Raw genomic sequence first — 25,318 nt, forward strand, 5'->3', positions numbered from 1 at the left:
TAAGAATTAGCTTTGTTAACTTTGATCGAACGTAATTTGTCTTAAACTATCAGTCAAATCGATAGACGTGTGTTTCGACTACATACGATTGACCAAACGTTGAGATCCGATAAGTAATATTGATTTTGCGGCCTCACTGTTACATTTCAAACATTTCAAAAGGAGTTAATAAATGTTTGGGTTTAGTCAAGAATTGTATTAGTTGTAATATGTTGAATACAACGGAGATCGGAATAATTTTTATTTTTTTTGTCTCATGTTACTCTACCTTTTAATTCTTTTTTTATGCTTACTTTTTTGAATCCTATATATTTATTGATTCGTATACGCAAGATTAGATTTGCGTTAACTAAATTTCTAACGTGACAAAAAATTAACTTAATTGTGAAAAGTTTTTTAAGAAAAGCTTGAGGTATTCTAATTTTTTTTTATTAACACATTTTGAGATTACCCTTCAAAATGGAAAGCTTACTTTAGAGAATAATAGTAAATGTTATTATATAATAAATATAATAAAAAATATTTTAAAAAAAGGTCTCACATTCTCCAATATTAATTCCATTTAATATTCATGATTTATATTAATTAATGTTATACAAAACTATGAAGACATGTATTTTAATCCTTAGAAACAACACGAGTTCTTCTCTCAAGATACATCAATGAGTTGAATCAATTTTATATAATGAAAAATCTGAGAAGTCAAGAGTATAATTGGATTCCAAAGGGATTCCCTACTAATTTCAAGAGACAGAAGGGATTTCGATTGCTATTCTTTGAGAATGGCATCTGCAATTCAGGAAAGATAAGGTTTAAGCATTCGCCATAGAGGCAAAGAGCGAGTAGAAAATAAGAGATTACACGCCACGTACATAAGATTAGGATTTCCTAATTAACCATGGTACCCTTGGATGGCACTTTTAGGTAGCACTACAACTTCACCATCCAAAATGTTCAAGAACAATTATCATCAGTTTGGAAAATATATAGATGAAATTCAAGAGTTACCTGAGATATATATTTTGTAAATACAACAATAGATTGGAATGTAGAAAGTCAAGTATTCTTGATGTTTGTAAGTACTATTGATTTCAATTCTTGAAGGATGTGAAGTAGAATAAGGTCCCAATTGAAGGGGGTAAATATAGCCTAGGTAAATATAAATTGGGATGGTCAATTACTCCACATTCTTCAAAGGAGTGCATTTCAACATTCAAAGATCACCATGGATAATGGGATTCTTGTGCATTCTACCAATAACTACCACAAAATCAATAAACCAAACTGCAGATAGTATGCATATATGTAACTAAGCTGACTTAAAAGAGACAGCCAAAAAACTGGAATGTATATCACAAAGCAATATTAAGAAGTTAAGGCTTTTCCACGTTTTTCTGATCAACCTCTGCTATGTATTTCGCCACATCAGCACAGCAAGCAAGCTTATCTGCCTTCTCATCAGGAATTTCAATAGAAAATTCTTCTTCAAGGGCCATAACGAGTTCCACTCGGTCCAAACTGTCCATGTTCAAGTCCTTTTGAAAATCAGCTGTTTCAGTAACCTACAAAATGGTCGAGTAGAATTCTAGAAGTAATAACAAGCTTCCCAAAATGTTATCCTTCAGCATAAAAAATGATTCAGCAATATTTTGAAGTTTTCACATATGAATAGTAAAAACAGAAAAATGGATTATCCAGCTCTAAATATAGCTATATCAAATGATAATTCTCTTTCGACCATTAATTTTATACCTTTGAGGCATTGATTTTATCAAACTTCTTGGCCAGTGCAATTACTCGGTCCAGTATTTGATCAGAACTGGCAGCTGTCGCAGAGCACCAATATCTCAATTGCATATTCGCACCTTCATCCCTCGCCAAAAGCCATCTTTCAGCTGACCTCCTCAAATTCACTTGATTCAAGATAGATTTCCTTATGCTTTGCATATTCAAACCAGCAAATGATCCAAGCAGTGCAAGCACTCTTCAAAATTATCCAAGATTATTAGTTTCAGAACATAGAAGTGTCATTAAAGAGTGAAACTATTAAAGTGAGGATAATAAAGGACTTTTTTCTCCATCCTCTCATTCAAAACACTGCTAATACTTCCACACAAATAGTATAAGCAAAAAACAGATGCAATCTTGACTGTGTCTTTGGAGTTGTTTTGCAATCAAGAAAATTACGAAAGTTAAAGATCAATTCTAATTAAAGAACAACATACAAGGAGTCTAAGATATTGCATATAGGTTTTTTCCCAAAAATAATTAGTTGAAGCTAAAAAAACTCTGAAGTCTATAACACTACAAGCACTGCATAAACCCATCAAAATCAGCCAAAAACGCAAATACATGGAAAAATAAAGGGACCTAAGCCATAGTCTATGAGCAGCAAGGATCCTAGAAGCTATATATATGACTGGACATGATGTAAGACTTGAAAGGACTCAACTCTGAGATGCCAACACCATTAGCCAGGTCTTTTGTCAAACAAAATATCACCCTCTGGTAAGAACCAATAAAAGAATTAGACAAGGAAAGGTGCTTGTCTTGTCCCTCTTTCCTTGGCACCAGGAACTGTATGCATTACATTCCGTCAGGGTCAAGGAAGATGGGAAATTCCAAGAAACACCAAGGGTCACCACAAAGGTAACATTGCAAACAGCATGTCACAGTTCAACAACAACTCGTTTCTATTAAACTGTCTTGAAAGGGATAGATTATAAACAACTTTGCACATGCACCTGAAATGTTATATCATGTTTCCATATAATATAACAAACTTAGAGTGGCTAAACCTACTCACAGCATAGCATTCATCAAATAGCAACCAAATGAAAGAGTATGAGTGGAAATGAGATTGGAAGTGAGAAAAATGTAGAAAGAGGAAGATAGGGAAGTGGGCACTCACGAGATTCGGCGCAGTGGCAGTGATTTTGTCAGATATGCTGACAAATGAGTGGCCTGGTAGGTGTTTGATATAATGCCACTCTCTTATTTCACAAGCTCACTCTTGCACGCTCCTACTAGCCTCCTCTCACTTTCGACCCTTCTCTACACAGTTGAGAACCCCACCTATAGCAGCTCTGTTTTATTTAATTTTAACAAAATTTATTACTTTAACTTTATTTTCTTTATTGAGTAATAATGTATTTTCCCATAACATAAAATAGTCCAGTTGAGACACGCACTCAATTTAATAACAAAAATTATAATCAATTTTTAATAAAAACATAATGCAAAGTTTCCATTAATTAAATGAACATTTGCATTTGTTTCGTTTTTATTAAAAAATATTTTTTTTAAACATTTTATTATATTATAAGTGTAGACTATGTTAAATTTATAAATAATAAGTTAAATAGATAAAAGTGTCTGTTTATCTATAACGTCAGAAACTTATATTTTGTGTTGTTAAAGCCAAACCAACTATCCATAACAAGGGTGTGTTGGTTCAAATAAAAAATGTAAGGAAATTTTGGAGTTTTTTTTAAAAAGAATTTGAAACTTTAGAAAATTATAATTATTTTTTTATATGACAAATATTCAGATTTGAAAAAAGATTGTGTGAAACATATTTTTTTCCAACTTTTACTAGATTAAATTCAATATAGATATGCTAAAATTTGAGGAAAATTTCAAAATACACTTTTAAGCCTTAAAAATATGTTTGATACTCATTTCTATCATTTGAAATATTTTGTGAAAATCTTAATATAAACTTAACTTTATTTTCAGTGTTTACAAGCTATATAGATAAGATATAAGTAGAAATTGTGTGTTTAAGTAGTTGTGAAGGTTAGAATAAGTGCAACTTGATCTTGAAAGATTGTTTGTTTCTCTTCAATTTTCTCTCTGAGAACAATTCTTTTGGATTGAAGAAGAGATTTAGGGGAAGGTGAGGGACTGAATTTGTGAAGATTAGAAAGAATGTATAAGAATATGTATAAAAAATAATAAAAATAATATTTATTATATATATTTGTTATTTTATACAACTATATATGTATTGTTGATATTATAATGTTATTTTATTATTTTCATTATTTATAATTATACGTTGTTATTAATATTATAATTAAATATTTTTTAAATTGTTAAATAAATTTATGTAATATTTAATTTTGTATATTGTATATTATAATAAAATGCATGTGCAAAAATATTTGGGTAAAATGCAATTCTACATGAAATCATCACAAATATTTTTATTAATATGAAAATTGAAAAAACACTCTACCGTCTTTCGTATCAACTTCTTCACTCTCAAAATTATTGAAATAAACACAATAATCACTCCTTCCCTCCTCCCTCATTGTACCGGAAAACAAACAAACATTAATATTTTTTTTCTTTGTTGTCCTTTCCAAGTTAACTATAATATCTACTAGTATAACTCTAATTTCAACCTTTAATTTTTTATAAAAAAGATTTCTAACATGATGTCTATGAGCAATAAAGAAATACAAGATTAAGACTTGTGAAACACTTCACACACTTCACACATTGTTACCAAAATGGATATAAAAATAATCTTTACTTAATAATATTACATTTTGTGATCCTTCATATAAGGAATTGAAATGATATCTTTACTATTTAAAGGAAGATGTTAGGTACAAAACTTCAATCTCACCAAATTATTTTCTAATATAGTGGAAACTAAAAATTATGATCAAAGTAGCAAAATAAAGTTTTTAGAACATCAATTTTTTAGTATTTGTCCTTAAATAATTAACTCTTAAAACTTTTAAAATAAGTGAGATAGATAGAGAAAACTCCACCATATTGGTATCACACTTATTTAATCTCAAACTCGTGTTTCATTTGATAAAAATACATAAATTTGGTGATAATAAGGTGATATGTAGTTCATGCCACAAAATTTGGAAGACTTTGAGGAATGACAATTATTTTTTTTTAGTAGAATTGAGTAAGATTAACATTGAGAGTTGTTAACATTTGACATTTATATATCTTTTCAAGTATACACCTATGCAACTAGTAAAAGAATAACAAAGAACACATCTTATTTGAATGAAATGTTATATCTAAAATTTTCGAATGTACATTTTCACTTTCTCTTTATAAGGTGTTAATTTTAAGACACTCTTAATAATAAAGAATTGACAACTCAATAAAATTTTTCTAAGATCCACAAATTTTTTTTCATTTAAACAATTATATATTTTCTTAAAATCATTTCTCTTAAATAATAACACATAAAATTATTACTGCATGAACTTGAACAAAAAAAAATTATAAAATACTTTGATAAGGTGACATTAAGTTATATCTCATTTATTTAAAAGTCTTTTACAAGTTTTGACATCTCAATTCAAATAAATAATTTACAAAATTAATTAGTTTTTTTTTTTTATCTTTTAAATCCCATACTTCTCTTATGTTCTCATGATAAATCAAATCACTTAAAAAATTTAAAATAACTTTTCTTCCACTTAAAAAATCACCTTATTTTTTCTCAATTTCATTCATCTTCATTATTCTCTTACTTATTTACATTCTCTGTTCCTTTTCTTATAGAAGGTAACAAAAATGATTCAAAATTTTAAAAGGAGACCTAAGATATTTAACAATAATTTTTTTTCCCTTAAAACCTTTAAATTCATGTGCCAACCACAACCTATATTAGTAAGTCATAACCCATCCAACCGAACGGGCCAATTGTTAAGAAGTGATCCATTTGAATACTGCACTCAGTTTCTTTCAGCTTGGGCTTTTTGAGCCCGAAACTCGGCAGTGAGGAGTCTTCACGTCCTGCCATGCCGTCGGAGGGAAGACGCCAAACACAACACAAAGTCACAACAGAACATAATATAAGCTCCTTATGATGACGTGACCACCATCCCCAAAACCCAACACAACAGAACACAACACTCCTAACCTTACCATACCATACCCTACCCCACTCCCTCACTCCCCACCTTCAACTCCTTTCTCTTTCTTCTTTCCACCCATCTCCCATTTCTTTTTTACTATCATACAATTATTGTTTTACCCCACTCCCTTCCCTTTCTCTTTTTTCCTTTTTCCCTTTTTTTTCCCTTTCTCTTCTTACTCCCTCCCTCTCTCTCCCTCCACAACTACCATGGGCAATGTGAATGGGAGAGACGATGTCAACGGTACTCCCTCTGAGACCGAAGGAGAAGAAGAAGACGACGAACCTGCTGCTGCTGCTACTACTCACGGTGTCGTCGATTGCATGTCCGCCAACCCTGGCTATCGTGCGCCTTCCGATATGATGGGTCATTCTCCTCCTGCTAGCCCTAGAGCCACCCAATCTCCCTTCATGTTCACCCCACAAGTAACTCCTTTCCTTTTCCCGCCCTTTACACTTCATCGCTAAATATGGGTTTTTTTGTTATCTTTTGTTTTCGTCCAGATTGTTAAAAAAAAGTTTTTTTTTTTTTCTTTATTCTCCCCCTAACCTCCCTTCTCATGGCTTAATCAGTTGCCAAAGTCTAATGTTTTGATTTAATGTTGGTACATGTTTATGGGTTCGGCGTGTAGAAGCCATGAGGTCAGAGTGCACCCGTTTTGGAGAGTGAATCATGTAACTTTTTTTAGCTTTTTGAGATTGTAAAAGACCTCCTGGTTTAGACTAGTTGTTTAATTGGCAAGTTCATGTGGTGGATTATTGAGTTTCGAAGCTGTTCAACTCCTTTCCCTTCTATTGCTCATTCACTACTTTGGAGTTGCATTCTTTCGCCCTGTGGTTTTGGTTGTTAGATCAATTAGCATGTGTGGGGAACCTAATTCAGTGTTGCTGTGACTGGGAAGCAATTTGGTTAATGTATTGGGATCGCATTAAAGGACTATATTCGCATCTTCTGAATTTTTTGTCCAGTTCAGGAATCAAGTACCCTACCCCTTACTCTCTCCTAGTAGGTTGATCGTGGACATGGGAGGCTATGTGATGTTTTCTTGTCAATCATATAAGATGTGTTATTTGGTCTCTGTAAAGTTTGGTTCTGAATTTTCGTTTGCTTTGAATATACTTGCTTGGCTGTTGTCTGTGTTTAGGTATGGCTTTGGAATTCTGTTTTTGGCTGTTGTTAACCCTCCTCTTTCTCTGTTTTTAGGTTCCTGTGGTTCCACTACAAAGACCTGATGAGATGCATACTCCAAGCCCTTCCTGGATGCAGACTACGTCAGGGTATGAGGATATGTACAGTGAATTAGGAATTCCAACGATGATTACTTGGAGTTATGATGGGAAAGAAGTGGCTGTGGAGGGATCATGGGATAATTGGAAAACAAGGTTTGGAATGTGTTTGATAATGCTTTTCTTTGTTTTTTGTTGTCATTTTCTGTTGATATGTCTTTCTTTCGTCACCTTGTTTCGTTTTTATTGTTTCATTTACAAATTCTTGAAAGCTGGAACCAAAGAAAAACAAGGTGGCGACTTTGAATTGTTAGTGAAGACATATTAACTGAAGATGAAATCATAAAACAGAAGAAAAGAATACTTAATGCCCTTTTCATCTATCTTGGAAGTCTGTTATAGCTGTTGCTTAGAGGCTAATTTCGTGGTTGATCAGAATGTCCTTACAGAGATCAGGGAAGGATTTCACAATAATGAAAGTGTTGCCCTCTGGTGTATACCAATTTAGATTTGTTGTGGATGGCCAGTGGAGGTATGCACCTGACTTGCCTTGGGCTCAAGATGATGCGGGTAATGCTTACAACATTTTGGACTTGCAGGTACTCTTATGTTAATAGACTTGTGATCAAAATTGACATATGATGGTTATTTTGTGCAAACTTATCTAATTGATTAGGAACCCTGTTTGCGGGGAAATATTTCCCTTATCTTTCTCAAGTTATCAAATTCTGATTCTCAAGTTATCGAATTCTTATTTTTCTTTTGAACTTTGAAATTCGTTTTTAGTGTAGCTCGCATTAGTTTTGTCCTTAGAATGTATTTCCCTGTCGTTCTTGGGTTAGATTATATTCTCTTCTTGCAAGAACTTTGTTTTCAATGTATATGATCCTGAACTCATTTCTATTTCACTTCGTGGCTACCTAAGTTTGCAAGTCTCATTTGTTTTTTAGATAACCATCCTTAATATCCATGGAATGAATTTTTATAGCAGTTTAGATATCAGTTTATCCATTTCTTTTAGAGTCATTTTATTTTCTTTTAACTTTATACATGCAACTTTTTCTCATGTCACTCTAGTAAAACTTAGTTGGTGATGATAGAAGTTGCAATTCCTAACCAGGGGATGGGAGGATGATGATAAAATTGGTTTCATGAATATCTTATACTACTAAAAGTAATGTCTGCACTATGTTTTACTGACATCTATATTGTGAGACTAACAATTTTGTATATTACATAAAGGATTATGTTCCTGAGGACATCGGAAGCATTTCTAGTTTTGAACCTCCTAAATCCCCAGACTCTAGTTATAACAACCAACAACTTAGTTCCGAAGATTATGCAAAGGAGCCACCATTGGTTCCTCCATATTTGCAAATGACGCTTCTTAATATTCCGTCAACAAATATGGAAATCCAACCTCTTACAGCTAGACCTCAGCATGTAGTGCTCAATCATCTTTACATGCAGAAAGGGAAGGGTAGCCCTTCAGTGGTTGCACTTGGTACAACTCATCGGTTTCTAGCCAAATATGTGACTGTGGTGCTGTACAAGTCTTTGCAGAGGTAAACATAAATTACATGGACTGTGTAGTCTTTTAAATCCTTTTAGCTAATATAGCTTCGACCAGTACGGCTATAAGTGAGAAATTCTAAGCTCCATAAGCATCATTACATGAAAGTGAACATTGTGGTACATATAATGTCAATTGCTTGATGGCTATTCATCATGCAATTCAGTTTTCATTCTTACATCATTTGATGGCTATTCTGTAGGAACTTTTTTCTGGTACGTTTCTTTTTGGTACATATTATCTAGGAATTTTGATTAATCACTAAAATAAAAGGGGAAAGAAAAAAAAGGTATTTTCATGGTATTTGTTGGGTTAATCTCGTTTACTGTTCATATTCACCTACCTCTTTCTGTCATTCACAAATGTGTATGTATGTCTGTGAATTATGCATGTTTAATTTTTATGATAAAGTTTCATATTTATAATAAATTACTGAAAGGCATATGGCAAGGCATACACCTGAAATATCTAGATCCCATTATTTTTCAGAAATCTTGATGTTATGGGTTTTAGAACAGGTTTTAGTTGTGCTTCAATTTCATGAATTATACAAAAATATGTTGCTTCTGGAGTTTTCAAAAAAATCAATGGAGTCCGTGGTGACTTAAATTGTAGTTTTCAGATTAAATCGTCTCCTACACAGAGATAAAGGCATGTTTGCTTAAGCTTTTTTCATCAAACATATCATTTTCTAAAGAATAATAATTGTTTCTATTACAACTTCTCAAAATAGTCAGAATCATAAAATAGTCAGATATTTTCAAAATCATCAGAAGATTAAAATATAATTAGAGACATTGATTATGGGTAGAAGTTATTTGAAACTGTTATCATAAATCAAGTTCACTTTATAAAACGTGATTTGTTACTGGAAACAAATTTGAATCAACTTCTGTTTTCTCTTTAATTTTTTTTTTAAAAATATTACTTAATGTTTAAAAAAAAAATTTCTGTAAATTGAATCACGTAGTGGGAGCATTGTCATTTTCCTGGAGCAGAAAATCTCCCGCGGTGCACTATTTGACTCTGCTATAGCCGCTGTTTGATCTAATGAGTTATGCAAGTTGAGTTGTATCCCCATTAAAACGATGGATTAATTTACACAATTATAAGACTCACCAAAAAAACAAAAATAGAAAACCTTGCAAGTCTATGTCATGGCATTTCTGTTTTTACTTTGCTTTTGCCAACTCAAAAAGCAGTTAACCCCACCTTTTACAAGAATAAAGTGCCCCTGATTCGCCTTTTTTAATTCCATGCATCTATTTTGATATCACCTTCGCTATCTTAAACGTCCCATTACTCCAGAGATTCGTAGATTGCATTGCATGCATCATATTCCTTTTGGAATTAGGTTCCCCGGCACTACTTTGCATCATCCTCTTTCTGCAAAACTCATGACATTGCAACTAACACATCCTTTTTGGTTTATATTCAAATCAATAACACTGTGCCTTGCTGTTACTTTATATAGAAAACACTAGATAAAAAGCATGTGTAATAAATAATATTTGAAAACATAAAAAATATTTTTATAATTATTTTATTAAGCATGTAAGAAGATTAGTAAAAAATGTTGTTGGAGGACTTAGAATACGTTAACATCACGAGCTCTGCTACTCGCAAGGCGTCATAATTAGAAGTTATATTTTGTTCCATTAGTAGTTAACTGACTGCATTTCTCTTATGGGGCTTCTAACAGTGCTTAAAAAGGAAAGACCATATAATACTGTTCCTACTTTTTTTTAATCTTTTGGTCAATAATTGGACCCTACCCAACTCAGCAGCTGTCCGTATAAAGGACAACCCTCAACCTTATAGTTCCTTGAACAGTAGGGCAAGAAACTAAGCTTAGTCACTTTTATTTGAAATTAAGCTTAGTCACTTTTGATAAAATCTTTTCTTTTAATCATACTGTTTTTATTGATAACACTCCTTATAGGATCTTGTTTAAAGAATCTGAGTTAAATTTCCTTGAATCGATATAATGTTATTAGTCTATGGGCTATCTGGGTTTTGTTTCAACCAATAAATTTGATATTTTGTAAAAAAAAGAGAAGCTTGTGAATTCTGTTCTTTGGAAGTAATACTTCAGTGAAGTTCTGCTTGAAGTGGCTTGGCATTTGGGTAGCAAGTTTTATCATAACATGAGTTGAAATTATTAATGAATATCATCATTATAGGTACACATAATTGCAGATGTAGGCCAAAATTCAGTACACACTGCATAAATTCTGGCCAACCTTTAGGAAGGAAATATGTAGAAAGCTCATAAACACAGAGGCATCTAGCTTCTTTGTATAGAAAATGCCAACTCTGAGGGATGCAGTTGAAATCATATACAAAGCCTCAAAATATTCATCACTACTATGCATCTTATTCCACGCTCCAACAACAGGCACAGCCCAAGAAGTTGCTTCCCTTGATGATCAGCTACTAAAACATCAAGTTAATTAGTACATAATAAGACTGATCTACATTACAGTGCATGCATTTGGGTTTTCATCGCTGAAAATCTGAGAATCATAAGGGTAGTCAAAGTAGTCAACGTATGATCTCGATGGCAAGTATTCGTTTCGCTTGATCTCAGCTTTGTTATCATCCTCTTCTTCACCATCATCTCCCTTGCTTTCTTCTCCTTCTTTTTTCTCTTCTTTCTCTTCCTCTTTCTTCTCCTCTTCTTCCTTCTTTTCCTTTTCCTCCTCTTTCACAACAGAAGCTTGCTTTTTGGTTCTCTTGTACACACAATCAACAAGCTTTGCTGGGTCAATCACACCTTTTACTATCACTAGATCATTTCCCAAGCTTGTCTCCACTGATTCCACTCCTGTATTAATCAATACGTGTTAGCATGTCATAGATTGCTTTCAAATCATTGAATTTTTTATTAGAGTCTACAGTTCAGAGATTAATTAAATTAAAAGCACGAGTTAAATGCCAACGTCTGTTTTTAATTTATATTACCAGTTAAAGTAATACCCTACATAAAAAAAGTTGAAACCATGAATTGACGATATTAAATATTCATCTTTCAACATCATGTAACACCCCCTTCTACCCCACATTCCCATAAATCAGCATTGAAATGCAAAATTTTACGCAGTTAAGATACATGTATGGTATTTTTCACACACAAAAATAGGCATATATGGCATTGGCAGTGAGATTAATATATAATCCTCGAGATCAACATCACAACTCTTACGGTCAAAAGGCTACATGAAGAACCTTGAAATCAAGCACACTTTTGAAAGCAACGGGATCAGCGCCAAGGGTTATGCTTCTTAATAAACCTAGCTTTAAATACAGAGACAGTGACAGTTTTTTTAGTACACTCTCTATTATTGTTGTCTTGTTGAGAGAAATTCGTTTGAGTTTACTGAAAAGTCCAAAACACACTTTGATCTTTTTGGTGAGATCCGCATGAAATTTATCCAACACTTAGTGTACCAAAAAGTGTGTTCGGAATACGCCTATATCAGAAAGTTTTGCATTTGAAATTTATTCACATGTCGTTTGATTAAGATTTTATATAAAAAATAATCAAGTTCTTTTTATATATATATATTATCAGTAAATAATGAATTGAATAGAAAACGTTATAAAGAAGTGCATGTTCGTCATTATGAAATCAATATAAATTTGAAAATAAGGAGTGAGTAAATTCAAAGAAAAAAGAATTCTCTTTAAATATGTAGGTTCCAAGATAGCGAGTGCACAAGGGAAGGGGAGACAGTTCGCACGAGCAATCAATAATTCATTGCAGAAGATAGAGAGAGATAAAAAATATCGTTTTTTTTTATGCATAGAGAGATCATGAAATACCAAGAAAAAGAGAGAACGTGAATCTATGTACCTTTAATCTTGCGGATTCCTTTTTGTATAACTTGAGCACATGCTTCACAATGCATTCGAACTTTGAGGACTACTGTAACCACAGGAGGTGGCTGACAAACAATTGAGACAACAATGAGACATTTTACATTGATTAAACCCTACATACAAATATTTATTAGTTTTGCCGAAACTAACGTATGAGCAGTGTCAGTTTGGAATATACATACAAAAAATATTCAACTACTGTGAAGATGTTTGATTATATCCCTAATTGATTTAGATGTTCAACGTGTTAGTTGTGGCAATTAAGTTACTGTAATAAAAGAGGCCTCTAAGTGCTTCCACTAACGTCTATTTTGTGAATGGGCCATGTGGGGTTTTCCACTGTATACTAAAAGCCAAGGAAGCAAAGACTACAATCTTCGTCCCCAAAACACAGTTTGCAAAGGACCAGTCTCACAGAACTGCCTTAATGTGCTCATAATAGAGAGTGACTCTGGTTATTTCCACTTCACATGGTTTTGTTTGTACTTAAGCGTCTGCCTTAAGAATTGTGAAGTGTATGGCATATAGCATATAGTGTTATCACCTTCCCTATTCCACAGGGTGGGCACGGTAAAAAGTGAAAACAGGATATATAATAAGCCCGTGACGGTGACCCCATTTTGCTGCAAACTACATGCATGTCAAGTTGCAAAAGGGGGTGGGGTCAAGTCCTCTTAATTGTCACCACCGTTTCCCTCGTTACACGTGCCTTGTGGGAGAGTGCCATCATTCTGCTCACTTTGTTTCGTTACTTTCATGCTACCGTAGCATCCATCCTCCTTGGAAACAACAGGAACAAGAAACAAAAAGATAACAAACTACGCAAACTAAAATTCAAAGCATTTCACACTTTCACTTTGTTGTAAGGTAACCATGTTGGTCATCATGTTTATCATGCACCATCCCCCATTCATCTCAATCAACAAGGTAAAAATAATAAACGTACAAGGGTTACTGTGTCTAGTGAACTTTATCAAATTTATTTTGCATGGTTATGATAGCGAAGTGACTGATGTTTGAGTGATTTTATTCTAAATATGTAAAACTTAGTGTAAAATATTCAATCAAAAGTAAACTGCATAAACTTATTTGTTTACTTCGTTCACATATTTCAGAGTCATTTTGGATTACACAGCACGAAACCAAACCTGCACATAGAAGATCTCTTGAGGTGAATGCCATCCTTAATTAATCTCTATAACAACAAATTAGCAAAAGGAGAACTGCTATGTCTAATCTAGAAATTAACCGATCGAGATAATGAGCCAAGGGGGGGAATGATTTACCTCCTCTTTTTTCTCCTCTGGCTGCTGTTCTTGGACTTCTTCTTTTTTCTCATCTGGAGGTTTTGGCAAAGGAGAAATGAGCTCCACTTTCTTACCACTTTTCTTTTGTAGCCTCTCACACACCTTTATGGGGTCTGCTGCCTTTCCTTTCACTACCACTTTGCTTGCCTTGCTATCAGCAGTCACTTCTTCCACTCCTATCTCACAAAAAAGATTATAACTTCAATTTTGTTAGTCTTAATCTTTCCACCTCCTACACCTTTATCAATTTTAAACTATAATGCATGATGAATTTTTATCACCATTTAAATGGACATGTTTAAATGGACATGTGTAAAATTACCTCTAAAATTTGTGAATAATATATACCTGAGAAATTACTTCAAGATGTAAGCTGTTAAATTCAAAACCAATCATAGATAGCAGACCCCTCTAACATGAAAAAGAGGGAAAAAAAAGAGACTAACAAGTACAAGCTGACACTAATCCTCAAAAACTAGTAACGTACAGACATCTTTTTGAATTTTGATTCTCATGTAATTGCATTCATGGATGTACATTCATTAGATTAAATGAGTAGCTTAGAGCATAAACTAAATTATTTAATTAAAATGACCTTCAAATCCTTTCAATGCTTTTGCAACTTTCCTTGCACAAGCTTCGCAGTGCATATCAACCTTGAGTACTATCTCTGGAGGTTCTTCATCTTTTTTCTCTTCTTCCTTCTTTTCCTCTGTGGTTTCTTCTTTCTTTTCCTCTTCCTTGTTCTTAGAACATCAGTTAAAAATAGAAAAGATCTGAGTGAAAAATGAATCTCCATATGACTAACATGTCATGCATTACACGATAATGATGCCATCATCACAGAGCAGACATTATAAAGTTCGTTTTCAAAGAAAAAGTTGTTGAAAAAAGGAAAGAGACAGATTGATTAAGAATAAATATGGACATTTTGTGTAAGAGAAACTCTTACTTCACCCATTTGTGTGATAATGGACAGTGATCTTGCTTCAGAAATGTTGCAGTGGTGTAATATACTGGAGGTAGCAATTGATGCTCTTCTCTTGTTTGGTTTCTCTCTTATTTCTCTTTCTTGCTTTCACTCTTTGTCTAGCATGTTACAGATTCAGACAGAAGAAGGAAAAGCACATTAAATTAACGTGGGGATTCTGAAAATCTGAGGTGGACCGTTTAATGTAACACCATATGGCTGACTCAGCATCCACAAAGCTATGTACCCTCATTTCACTTCCTGTGTTTCATAGACTTTCCAACTTCCCTCACCAAATAAATAAATAATAAATAAATGGAAAGCTAGACATTCATAATTCACATATTTTATATAACTACTAGTTACAATTCTTAATATTATTATTTTAATATTTTTTCATATAATTTAATTACAAATTTACTATATATTTATTTCTAAATTTATTATATCAATTGTATATAACTTATCATTTTCCTAAATAAATATATATATTCTTTTTTATTCACCAAAAATTATCTATAGATTTTGAAATTTCAACTTCACCCAACCCACTACTAGGTGGACCAACATAGTTGGTGAAAACTCTTCCATAATTCATTTTAAACAAATGCTTTTTCTGAAGGTATTATTAATCGTTAAAAAAACTCAAAGTTAAAAAAAAATAAAAGTATTATTAATGTATTTATGAGATGATTTTAATAAAGGAATTTTATCATTACTTTTTTAGCTAGAACTGACATTTTTTTTATTTGCAAAATTTGAATCCAAAACCATAACTGGTCAAACTTCATTTTCTTCCTTCACCTCTCTACTCAGTACGGTAGAACATACATACTTCTGCCTCTAATATTATGGCTATTTAATGAACGTTTATTAAAAAAAAAATTACGTTAGCCGCATGAAAAAATTATGCTACTAATTTTTTTTATAATAAACAAACTAAACACATTAACAGCACATGACTGGTTAACATTGTTATTTTATTGATTATTATTTATACTAAATAAGAGTACTTATAACTATAATCATAATAATGATATAAAATGACGTATAACCTTTCTTTATAAGGTTGGTGTTGAATTTATAGCGAAATTGTGGGACACATAAATGATCTCCCTATTGGGTGCACTCATTAAATCAAAACTGGTAAATAAAAATCCAACGACTTAGCTTCAAAACATTCACAGCTAGTGCAATAAATTTGGGTGTCCCAATTGAAGTTTCTAGAAGTACCAACACTGAACATTATAAGTCGGTAAATTAAAGGAAATTATAATCCACACGAATAATAAAAATATTTTACATATTGTTTGTCTTATAAGATGATGAAGTTAAAATGAGAATTCAAATATATTTGAATACGTGGCTGATTTCACGGGACAGTGTAACACTGTTATGTGATTCGGCTACAATCCTGGAAAAGGTTACGATACTGATACAAAAGTCAGAGAACTTGAGGTGATCGTGTAAAATTAGCAGCAGGTCGAATTGATGTTCTGAATTGGCCCTTTTTGAAAAATAAAAACTATTCATAGTAAATTTCAATAAAATGTTAACAATATACTTACGTTCTATTTCATCAAACATTAAATCAAAATGTGTTAAATAATAAGTTTGGACAAAAATTAAAAATGTTTTGAAACCTTTTATTAAAAGATAGTTTTTATTAAAGGAAATAGTTTTTAGTAAAATAAATTCTTAGCAATCCGTAAAGTAGGACACATATATACTTCTTTCTTGAACATTTGGTTTAGTTCAAGTTTTATAGCTCGTATAGCAGTTTGTCATTATCGGACATTGTCTAATGATTTCTCTTTTTTTTTTATCAGCCTAATGATTTCTCATCATCGGATAAGTTTGATGAGCGTCTGTATATTTTTTTTTTAACTTTTGAGCAACTATTGAGGTCTTATGTGTATCGTAATTGAATGAGTTCTCATGTACTTAGAAAAATAGTTTTAGAATAGTAGTGGTATAATTAAAATGATATTTGAATATTTTATTATTAAAATGAAAAAAATATATAAATAAAAAATTCAATTATTCAGTTTTTATTTAAAAAATAATAATCTCTTAATAAATTTTCTTTTTTCTTTCATTTCATTTTTTTAAGATTCTAACCTTCTCATTGTTTTTAGTTTGATAATTGGAGTTCGACATTAGACTCATAGTAGCAAAAATTACAAGATTATCCGATCAGAAACTTGATAGAATAAGTTCATTTTTTTATTTTTTATTTTTAGTTAAATATTAAACTTATAGGTTTGTCTTAGATATTATTCATAATAAATTTATCTAGTTTCAATCGAAACACTTAAAAATAATATTATGTATGATTCTTGATAATTTATTTTATAGTGTTTTACATTATTCTTCCCTAAAATTATATTTTTTCTTTTTTCCAGTGTTATGTTTGAGGGTTTCACAGTCGTGAATTGTTTTTATACTCAACACAATTATTTATTTTAGTTATTTTAGGAGAAACAAATTTATAAATCACTTTGTTTTATTAAATATAATGTACCTATATAAGTAACTATAATTGAAAAAGATCTCTATGAATTATTAGTTTAAATATATGCCAATTTTATTTTATTCTTCAGATAAATGTGTTACATTTTTTTTATATTTATCTAATTGTAATATAATTATTAAAGATCATATAGTAATAATTAAATTATAATATATAAAAATTATTTTTAAACAAACTTTTGTAAATACAAACTTAAAAGACAAACAATTTAATATCCACTATATACCTTCACTTTAATATTCAAATATCATGCCATTATCAACAAAAAAAATGACAGAAATTAAAATTACAATTGTTGGAGAATCTAAATCCATCACCCATCTATATCTCTTACTATATATTTTGATCTGTATTCATATTTAGAGTGATATATGCACTTCATCTCAGATCAAAAGTGGATGCTTCAACCTTTATTCTTTAGAAATATTTTAATCCATAGATTGTGCTGGTAGAACTAATGATGCAAGTTATGCTATAGTGTTATTTAAAGGTTTAATTTTCCTTAAAGCATTATGCACATGAAAATTTGTTGATTCTGATAAAGCTTTGCCAGATACCTGATTCTCCCTGCATTTCTGAGGACCCATTGTCTAGATTACACTAGATTCTGTGTGGTACGTTTTCTTACACCATATTTGTCTTTCAAAATAAGTTTGAACTGCATGTCAGTGCAATGCAGAATTCCAACAATTTATTTCTGTTTGTTATCTAATGGGTTATGTCTCTCTATTAATCTCTCTCTTTCAATTCAATTATTAGGTTGTAGATTCACGTCAAAGATTAAAACATTTCAAGATTAAAACATTTCTAGTATATAAGTAGATGCAAATTTTATGAAATTGAGTTATATTTAAAGTTCACTTTTTAATAAATTTTGAATTGTTATACTTATCATCATAATTTATAACAAAAATATTTTATTATTATTTATTCAGATAAATTCTCACTTGGAAACTTAACTTTTACTATTTCTATTTGTTTTCATTATTCCAACTTGTTTATGAACAACTTTTTCAGTATTTCACAATTATGCAAAGATAAATTATGTTACTTCAGTGGAAGGCCCCGTAAATGGGCTATAACCAGTTAATAAACAATTTATAATTTTTAAATAAAAAGATAAATTTAATATGGAAATCATGAAAATCCCTTTTGCTTTCAGTGACTTGAAAATGGAATCATGGAAAAAAAAAGGGAATAAAAGTAGGTGATTTCTTCACCTCCTCCATTAAAGACATGAGATGATAATTTTGTACTTTTTTTATTTATTTTTTCATTGACACAGTCTTTCTTTGCTTCTGAATTTTAAAATTCTGAATTCTAAATTTTAGAATACAAATTTGTTTTCAAAATCTAAGATTGGAAAGAAATTTTCTGATTTTGAATGATTTGAAAATATATTTTGAATTTCAGAATTTAAATACTTTTGAATTTTGAATTCTGAAATTTAGAATACAAGTATATTTTGAATTCTAAAGTTTGAAATATATTTTTGGATTAAAAATATTAAAATCTGAAATACAATCATGCACCTTTTGGTGAAGGGTAATTTTCGAATTAAAACGTGTATGTAGGTGCAGTAAGAAACTATGGTGGTAGAGGAAGAAGTTATGTAAAAGTAACTCGAACCGCTTTTGAGTGTTGGATCCTACGAGATTTTGAAGCCTAATCCTTGTTCTGGGCCTTATCATCCGATAAAGCTCACTTTATCTTTTAGCAGAGGCTAGAGGCTATTTCTTCCTGCACCCTTAACAAATGCATCCCATTATTTTTGAAGAAGACTATTTTACTCCTTTTAAAATGAATTACGGATTTTTCTTTCCAAAAATATTCTGAAGCAGATTAGGTTAGTCCGGATCTGCTTTTCCGGGCTGGATTTGATTTATCTGTGTGCTGGGTCTTTATGAGATTTTTGTCCAACCCATTGTCAAAGATGTTACAAATTTATACATGAACTTTATCTGTAAGTTTTTAATTTTTTTAAAATTATAATCAGTTATTAGTTTTTAGAAATTATTTTTTTATATTAGAGTGATTGATTAATAGTGTAAAAACTTTACACCGATAATTCATATTCATTGAACTCGACTACAGCTCATTAAGTAGTGTTTTAGCATAAAAATTACAATTATGTGGCAAAGAAGATTTTGGAAGACACTAAAATCATCCAAATCCACGTCCATCATGCCATGTAAACTTATCATCAACTTGTGGACATCCAATAAGCAATCTATCATGTCATGTTTCATTGCGTAATAATTTAGAGCGGTTGTAACCAAAAACATAATGTTCCGTGTGACCTTAGATTGAGCTTTTTAAGAATTAGATACAGACAGAATCAGAGAAAATACAATCGCCAAAATCGAAACAAAAATAATGGGGACAAGCACAACAAAATGTGGATGTGTGTTACAGAACAAAAGGGTCCCATATTATGAGTCTGGTAAAAAGTTAATCTTTCAAGTTTTAGATTAGTTAGGTGACCCAGTAGAAGATCAAAAACCATATTTCTTCAGTGTCTAACCGAGGCAGAAGAAATTGGAAGCACCAACCATGAATTCAGTTAGAGGATATGATTGGGTTTGAGTGGCAGGAAGAAAAATGTGGATTAATTGGAGCCCACAAATTTGGACAACTCTAAACTCCAAAGTTACAACCAAATTAATTAGGTAGAGATGGCTTTACTCAATTCCACCCTCCAACATGATTAAATGTCCATAGGTTGGTTTATGTTCATTACTGACCAATCAATGGAGCATGATCTCTTCTTCTGTACTACAAATATCACAACTCTGACATTATTATAGATGGTTCATTATAGATGCGATTCAGACACTTCCCTCTAGACACGTGTACGGTCGGCATGAGGTAGTGCATGGTCTTTATTGCACACAACAAAACTCATAAAACCCATAATTCTAGTAATATTAAAATTAACCATGATGAATATTTTGTAGCACACATACATAGCGTATGGCATTTAATTGCTTGCTATTTATAGGGATTGAGGAAGGTGCATTGAGTCAACAAGATTGGGCGTGTAAATCAAAGACAGCACATGCGTGCTGAATTGCAAAGTATAAACAGCATACACACCCTCTGCTTCTGGCCACCCTCTCAAGTGTTCATACAACCTCACCATGAAATTCAACTTTCTGGGATTACGTGTTGCTGCTTGATTCGTTGCCCTGGTGGGCTAATGCCTTATTAAGTTTGCTTTTCTATCACTTTCCTTCCTATTGCTGCTCTCATAACTTTTCTCTGCGTTTCATCTCGGCCTCAGATCTGATCTTTTCATCCACATACATGGCTGAAAAGGTAAACAGCCTTCATTGCCATCTCAATTATCACTCTCTCTTTTTTATCTCCATAACCAACCCTTTTGGATTAATGTCCTTTACATCTTGTTCTTGTTTACAAAGTCAAAATGTGATTTCAATTTCCTACTTTCTGCTTCAATTTGTAGCATAATGATGAAGCCATTCTTCTATTCTATGCCACAATCGTAAGATTGGTTCACTACTATAAATAATTCTGATGGGTGGTTTTATTGAACACATTAATCAGGTGACCTTCATGAAACTCAAGGTTGACCTTGAGTGCGGGAAATGCTGCAAAAAGGTTAAGAAAGTTCTCGCTAAGTATCCTCGTGAGTTCATCACCCCTTGCTTTAATTTTCTCTGCTACATGTATTATCTATACGTTAAAATCACGATTAATTGTGACATGAAAATTTTGACATTTGCATACATTTATTTTTTGGATGTATGAGGGTGTCAAATTGAGTTGATTTTTTGGATGTTGAAATTTTGTGAACAAGAGAAATTCGGGACCAGAGGTTCAGTGAGAAGGAAAACATGGTGATTATTACAGTGGTGTGTTGTAGCCCCGAGAAAATCAGGGACAAGCTTTGCTACAAAGGTGGAGGCTCTATCAAGAGCATTGAGATACTGGACCCGCCCAAGCCCAAGCCCGCTGAGCCTGAGAAGAAGAAGGAGGCCGACAAGCCCAAGCCCGAACCCGAGAAAAAGAAAGACGCGGAGAAACCTAAATCTGATGCTCCCAAACAGGAAGCCGGTAAGAAAGACGGCGGGGAGAAGCCTAAGGCTGAGCCTGAGAAAAAGAAAGACGGGGAAAAGCCCAAAGCAGAGGCTCCGAAAAAGGAAGCTGAGAAGCCCAAGGAAAAGCCCGCGCCCCAGGCGGAGATGCCCAAAGCCAAGCCCGCACCTGCTCCGTTACCCGTTCAGCCACATATAGCACCACCGATGGCGGTTCCAGTTGGGATGCTGTATGCTCCTGCTCCCTGCTATGAAGGCAGGCCCATTGGGCCTTTCTTCGAATACGGTGGGCCCATGAACTATTACGACGGGTACAATGCAAGGCCGGTTTATGACAGTTACGGTGGTGGCAGGCCCTGTTACGTGAACAACCGCTGTGACCAATATTTCAGCGATGAGAACCCTTCAGGCTGCGCAATTATGTGATTGCATTATTGGATCTGTAAATGATGATGCCCTTTCACGTCGTCTCAACTTCATCCATTTGAACTATTTCTTTGTTTTCCTTATTTAAAATTCAAAAGGTGTTATTATTAGAGGAAAAAATAAGGGTTATATAATCAAATGTTATAAATGATATACTACAAATATGTTTTGTTGTACGTTTGATGAGTTAATAAAATAAGGTTTCTTTACCAACAAGGAATCTTGATTTGCCTTTTTCAAATTGATTTTTCCTGAAAGTGAATAACTTTCTAACCAACATCACCCACTAGACCTAGATAAGTTGTTATATTTATTAGATTATATATGCTTTTCCGATGAGAATTAATAGTTTTTGTCATTGTTGTTGTAGTTGAGAAAATTTTAGTAGTTAGTGATAAATGATGAATGACCTAAGAAGAGAATGATGACAAATTGACAACCATATCTCTTTTTCTCCTTGCCCTTTTCCCACCTCATTAGATCCATGAACCTGAAATGTGAGGTATGAAAACTTGTTTCACACACAAAAAATAAAGGTTTTAAAGGTATTATTAGAATACAAAAATCCATCCGCCGACATTTATGCTGTTTTTGGTTATGATGAAAATAGAACAAATATATTAAAGAATGGAAAGAAAGGAAGTTTCCCTTATTTATTATTATCCTTTTTGTATTTTTAATGTTTTTATTTCTTTTCATTCATTTTAAAAAGTATATAAAGCACTACCTTTCAATAATAGTCTGTTTTACCAAAGTTCACATTTATTTTCTATCAAACACCAAAAAAATAACTTTGAAAAAAAGAATAGTGTAGAATGATGATGGACGTAGCAAAACGGGTCTCTGAATTAATCACATGATGCATGATGAGGCAATATAAGAAGGAATAAATAATAAATAATAGGAAGATACACCATAAAGAACCAAAACTCAATTATTGGGTGATCTTAATGTGTAAGCATCATCATTTCATTCTAAATTCTTTGGAAGCTACCATGCCACCAAAATTTGTCACCTTCTTCAACCTCCATCATCACATGCTTTGGACAGATATGTTCATAAAAAAGCTAGCATTATTAAAAATATAAGTAAAGTAGTGTTTAGAGTTACTAACACCATGTGATCACCATAATCACAAGTCTACAAAGTCAGAACCAAGAATCGTGTCGGCACCGTCACGTTCTTCACATCACAAACAATTATCGTCTAAATTTTGCACTGTAATAACATAGGTAGAATATATTCATTTTTAAAATATTTTAGTTCTTGAAAATCAATTTATTAATAGCCAAAATAAATAAAAAAATATTTTATTTATCGAATAAATAAATTATTTTTATTCATACAAATATTTATTTTAATTTGTTATGAAAGTTTAAAACTATGTATGTTACATGAATTGAATGAGAGGTGTCCTCATAAACTGAAAACACAAAATTTAATTCTTATTACAATTTAAAAAAAACTTAAAACTATCTATTTCTATATTATTTCAAATATTTTTTTGTTTTAAATCAATAAATTTTTTTCTTATTCTATAATAACTTTTCTTTCCTGTTAGGATTGTTTATCCATTTTTCATAACATTTAAATAAATAAAATAATAATATTTACATACTCTTAAAAAAAATTGGAATTTATAAGATTTGGAGATCCTTTATTAGCATGTGATTAATTTAACAGGTTATTGTATATTGGGAGAGAAATCTATGATCATTTTATCTATTTAGATATTGCGTCTTTTTATAAGGAGTTCTAACTTCTATTAAGTTTTTTATAAATTTTGTCTTTAATATCTTTTTATCTTGATATTATTGATTGTAAGTATTGTTTATTTTAATTTCTACTATTCTCATTCTTTAGCATATTAATATGTTTTTCAACACACTATACATGCACAAAAGTTTAGGTTGATCTCCAAGTATACATAATACACACACAACACAAAACATTATAAAATAACTTTATGATTTTACTGATATAGTTTTCATTCCTTCACTCTATGAGTACTAGAATTGTGATATCATTTATTTTTGTATTAAAGAAAAAATCATTACATTCATAAAAAAACAAAATACAGATAAGGAAAGCTTATAGAATTAAATCAATATCATAAATTAATTAGTCTAGGTAATAAAGGATTGTGCATTTTGTTAAATATTATACAAATCTTTTGCGAACATGATATCTTGACTTTTTATTTTATTATGTATTATTTGATACACTTATTATTAAGGATGTAAATCATTCTCTTAAAAAGTTTCACACCATAACTCAACCACTATCTATAGGGAATCCTCGTTAATTTAGTGGAAAACCATAATCAATGAATATTGGTAATTGATTCATTGAGTATATTTAATGATGGATATTCCAAAGTCTTGGAATTGTATTTATCTGGAAAATTATGAAGCTCAACCTAGAAAGTTGAAGATAGTATGTTCAAGGTATCTTGAAAATATGACAAACATTAATTATTCATTATCTCTTAATGAATAAGTCTTCCTCTCATTTCTATATAAAGGGATTTTGTGATGAAGAGATAAGCAAGCAAGAAAAATGAGCAACATAGAGAGAGATAAGAGAATAAATATCCTAGTAAGATGATAGAGAGACATTATATTCAATCTTGTTAGGTGGAATTAAGTGTTATCCTCATAGAGTGAGAGAAACGGATGTGTAATCCTACTTTCATAGTATAAACATTTTCTCGACTAAGTTCCGTAGATTTTACTTTTCGAGTTGATAAAGGTTTCTCATGTTAAAAATTCTCAATGTCATTATTTTATTTTGCTCTATTTTCTATTATTTATTTATTGTTTTGGTAGGTGTTTATTTTGTATCTACAACAAAGAAGGAGAATTAATTCTGATTTTTCCAACAATATCTAATATATAAACCAAATACACAACAAAAACTACATAATGATTATACCAAAACTTATTTAAAGAAACATGAAACCTATAATGAGGAATGTCACGCTCTTTCACATTACAAGACATTATATATTAGGTGAGACATTTTTCACACATTGATCAACGAACGGAGTGGACACTAATATTATTATATGAAAATAAATAAATCATGGATTAACTTTTTGAAAGAGATAAAATAAATGAAGTTATAGTTGTTATGTAACTCCTCCTTCACACATTAATCAAATCCCACTTAAAAGCGAAATAGTTATTCTAAAACTAAAAATTTACACTTCCGAAATTATTGAGGAGACTTGAAATTGTCTTCAAACACAATACACAATAAGCAATAATGTTAGTACCAAATAAAACATATTTTAAAAAGTGCTATGGTAATGATTATCTCAATAATGAAGACAATTAAGAATTTTGATAATAGTTGAGAAATTTGTAATTTTGGAATTGGGCTGTTTGGATTAGGAAAGGGATGTGTGAGGATTTGAGAGAGTGAATGTGTAAGGAAAATGT

At 31.6% G+C, this 25,318-nt stretch overlaps 4 protein-coding genes across 6 annotated transcripts; 2 read left to right on the plus strand and 2 right to left on the minus strand.

The window, feature by feature from the left end:
- Positions 1–1,041: 1,041 nt before the first annotated feature.
- LOC137832140 (acyl carrier protein 3, mitochondrial) lies at positions 1,042–3,091 on the minus strand. Of its 3 annotated transcripts, none has more exons than XM_068640158.1 (3): positions 2,912–3,091; positions 1,753–1,984; positions 1,042–1,562 (listed from the first exon to the last, which is right to left on the minus strand). In XM_068640158.1, the coding sequence occupies exons 2-3, from the start codon at positions 1,945–1,947 to the stop codon at positions 1,374–1,376; spliced, it is 384 nt and encodes a 127-aa protein (XP_068496259.1). In that variant the 5' UTR covers positions 1,948–1,984; positions 2,912–3,091; the 3' UTR covers positions 1,042–1,373. The 3 variants fall into 3 exon arrangements, with proteins under 3 accessions (XP_068496259.1, XP_068496258.1, XP_068496260.1); XM_068640157.1 differs by lacking the exon at positions 2,912–3,091 and adding an exon at positions 2,807–2,835; XM_068640159.1 differs by lacking the exon at positions 2,912–3,091 and adding an exon at positions 2,453–2,728.
- Positions 3,092–5,678: 2,587 nt separating this feature from the next.
- Positions 5,679–8,882, plus strand: LOC137832141 (SNF1-related protein kinase regulatory subunit beta-2-like). The gene is made up of 4 exons (XM_068640160.1): positions 5,679–6,325; positions 7,104–7,282; positions 7,563–7,725; positions 8,369–8,882. Exons 1-4 carry the CDS (start codon positions 6,110–6,112, stop codon positions 8,693–8,695), a joined length of 885 nt encoding a protein of 294 aa, XP_068496261.1. The 5' UTR covers positions 5,679–6,109; the 3' UTR covers positions 8,696–8,882.
- A 1,952-nt stretch (positions 8,883–10,834) lies between these two features.
- On the minus strand, positions 10,835–15,035 carry LOC137832142 (heavy metal-associated isoprenylated plant protein 7-like). Its single transcript, XM_068640161.1, has 5 exons — positions 14,841–15,035; positions 14,484–14,634; positions 13,868–14,064; positions 12,556–12,646; positions 10,835–11,526 (listed from the first exon to the last, which is right to left on the minus strand). The coding sequence occupies exons 1-5, from the start codon at positions 14,847–14,849 to the stop codon at positions 11,174–11,176; spliced, it is 801 nt and encodes a 266-aa protein (XP_068496262.1). The 5' UTR covers positions 14,850–15,035; the 3' UTR covers positions 10,835–11,173.
- Positions 15,036–20,084: 5,049 nt separating this feature from the next.
- LOC137832153 (heavy metal-associated isoprenylated plant protein 39-like) lies at positions 20,085–22,091 on the plus strand. Its single transcript, XM_068640174.1, has 4 exons — positions 20,085–20,259; positions 20,393–20,709; positions 20,959–21,040; positions 21,214–22,091. The coding sequence occupies exons 2-4, from the start codon at positions 20,698–20,700 to the stop codon at positions 21,873–21,875; spliced, it is 756 nt and encodes a 251-aa protein (XP_068496275.1). The 5' UTR covers positions 20,085–20,259; positions 20,393–20,697; the 3' UTR covers positions 21,876–22,091.
- Positions 22,092–25,318: the final 3,227 nt, after the last annotated feature.

This window comes from Phaseolus vulgaris, chromosome 6, assembly GCF_000499845.2.
Source record: "Phaseolus vulgaris cultivar G19833 chromosome 6, P. vulgaris v2.0, whole genome shotgun sequence".
NCBI lineage: Eukaryota > Viridiplantae > Streptophyta > Magnoliopsida > Fabales > Fabaceae > Phaseolus > Phaseolus vulgaris.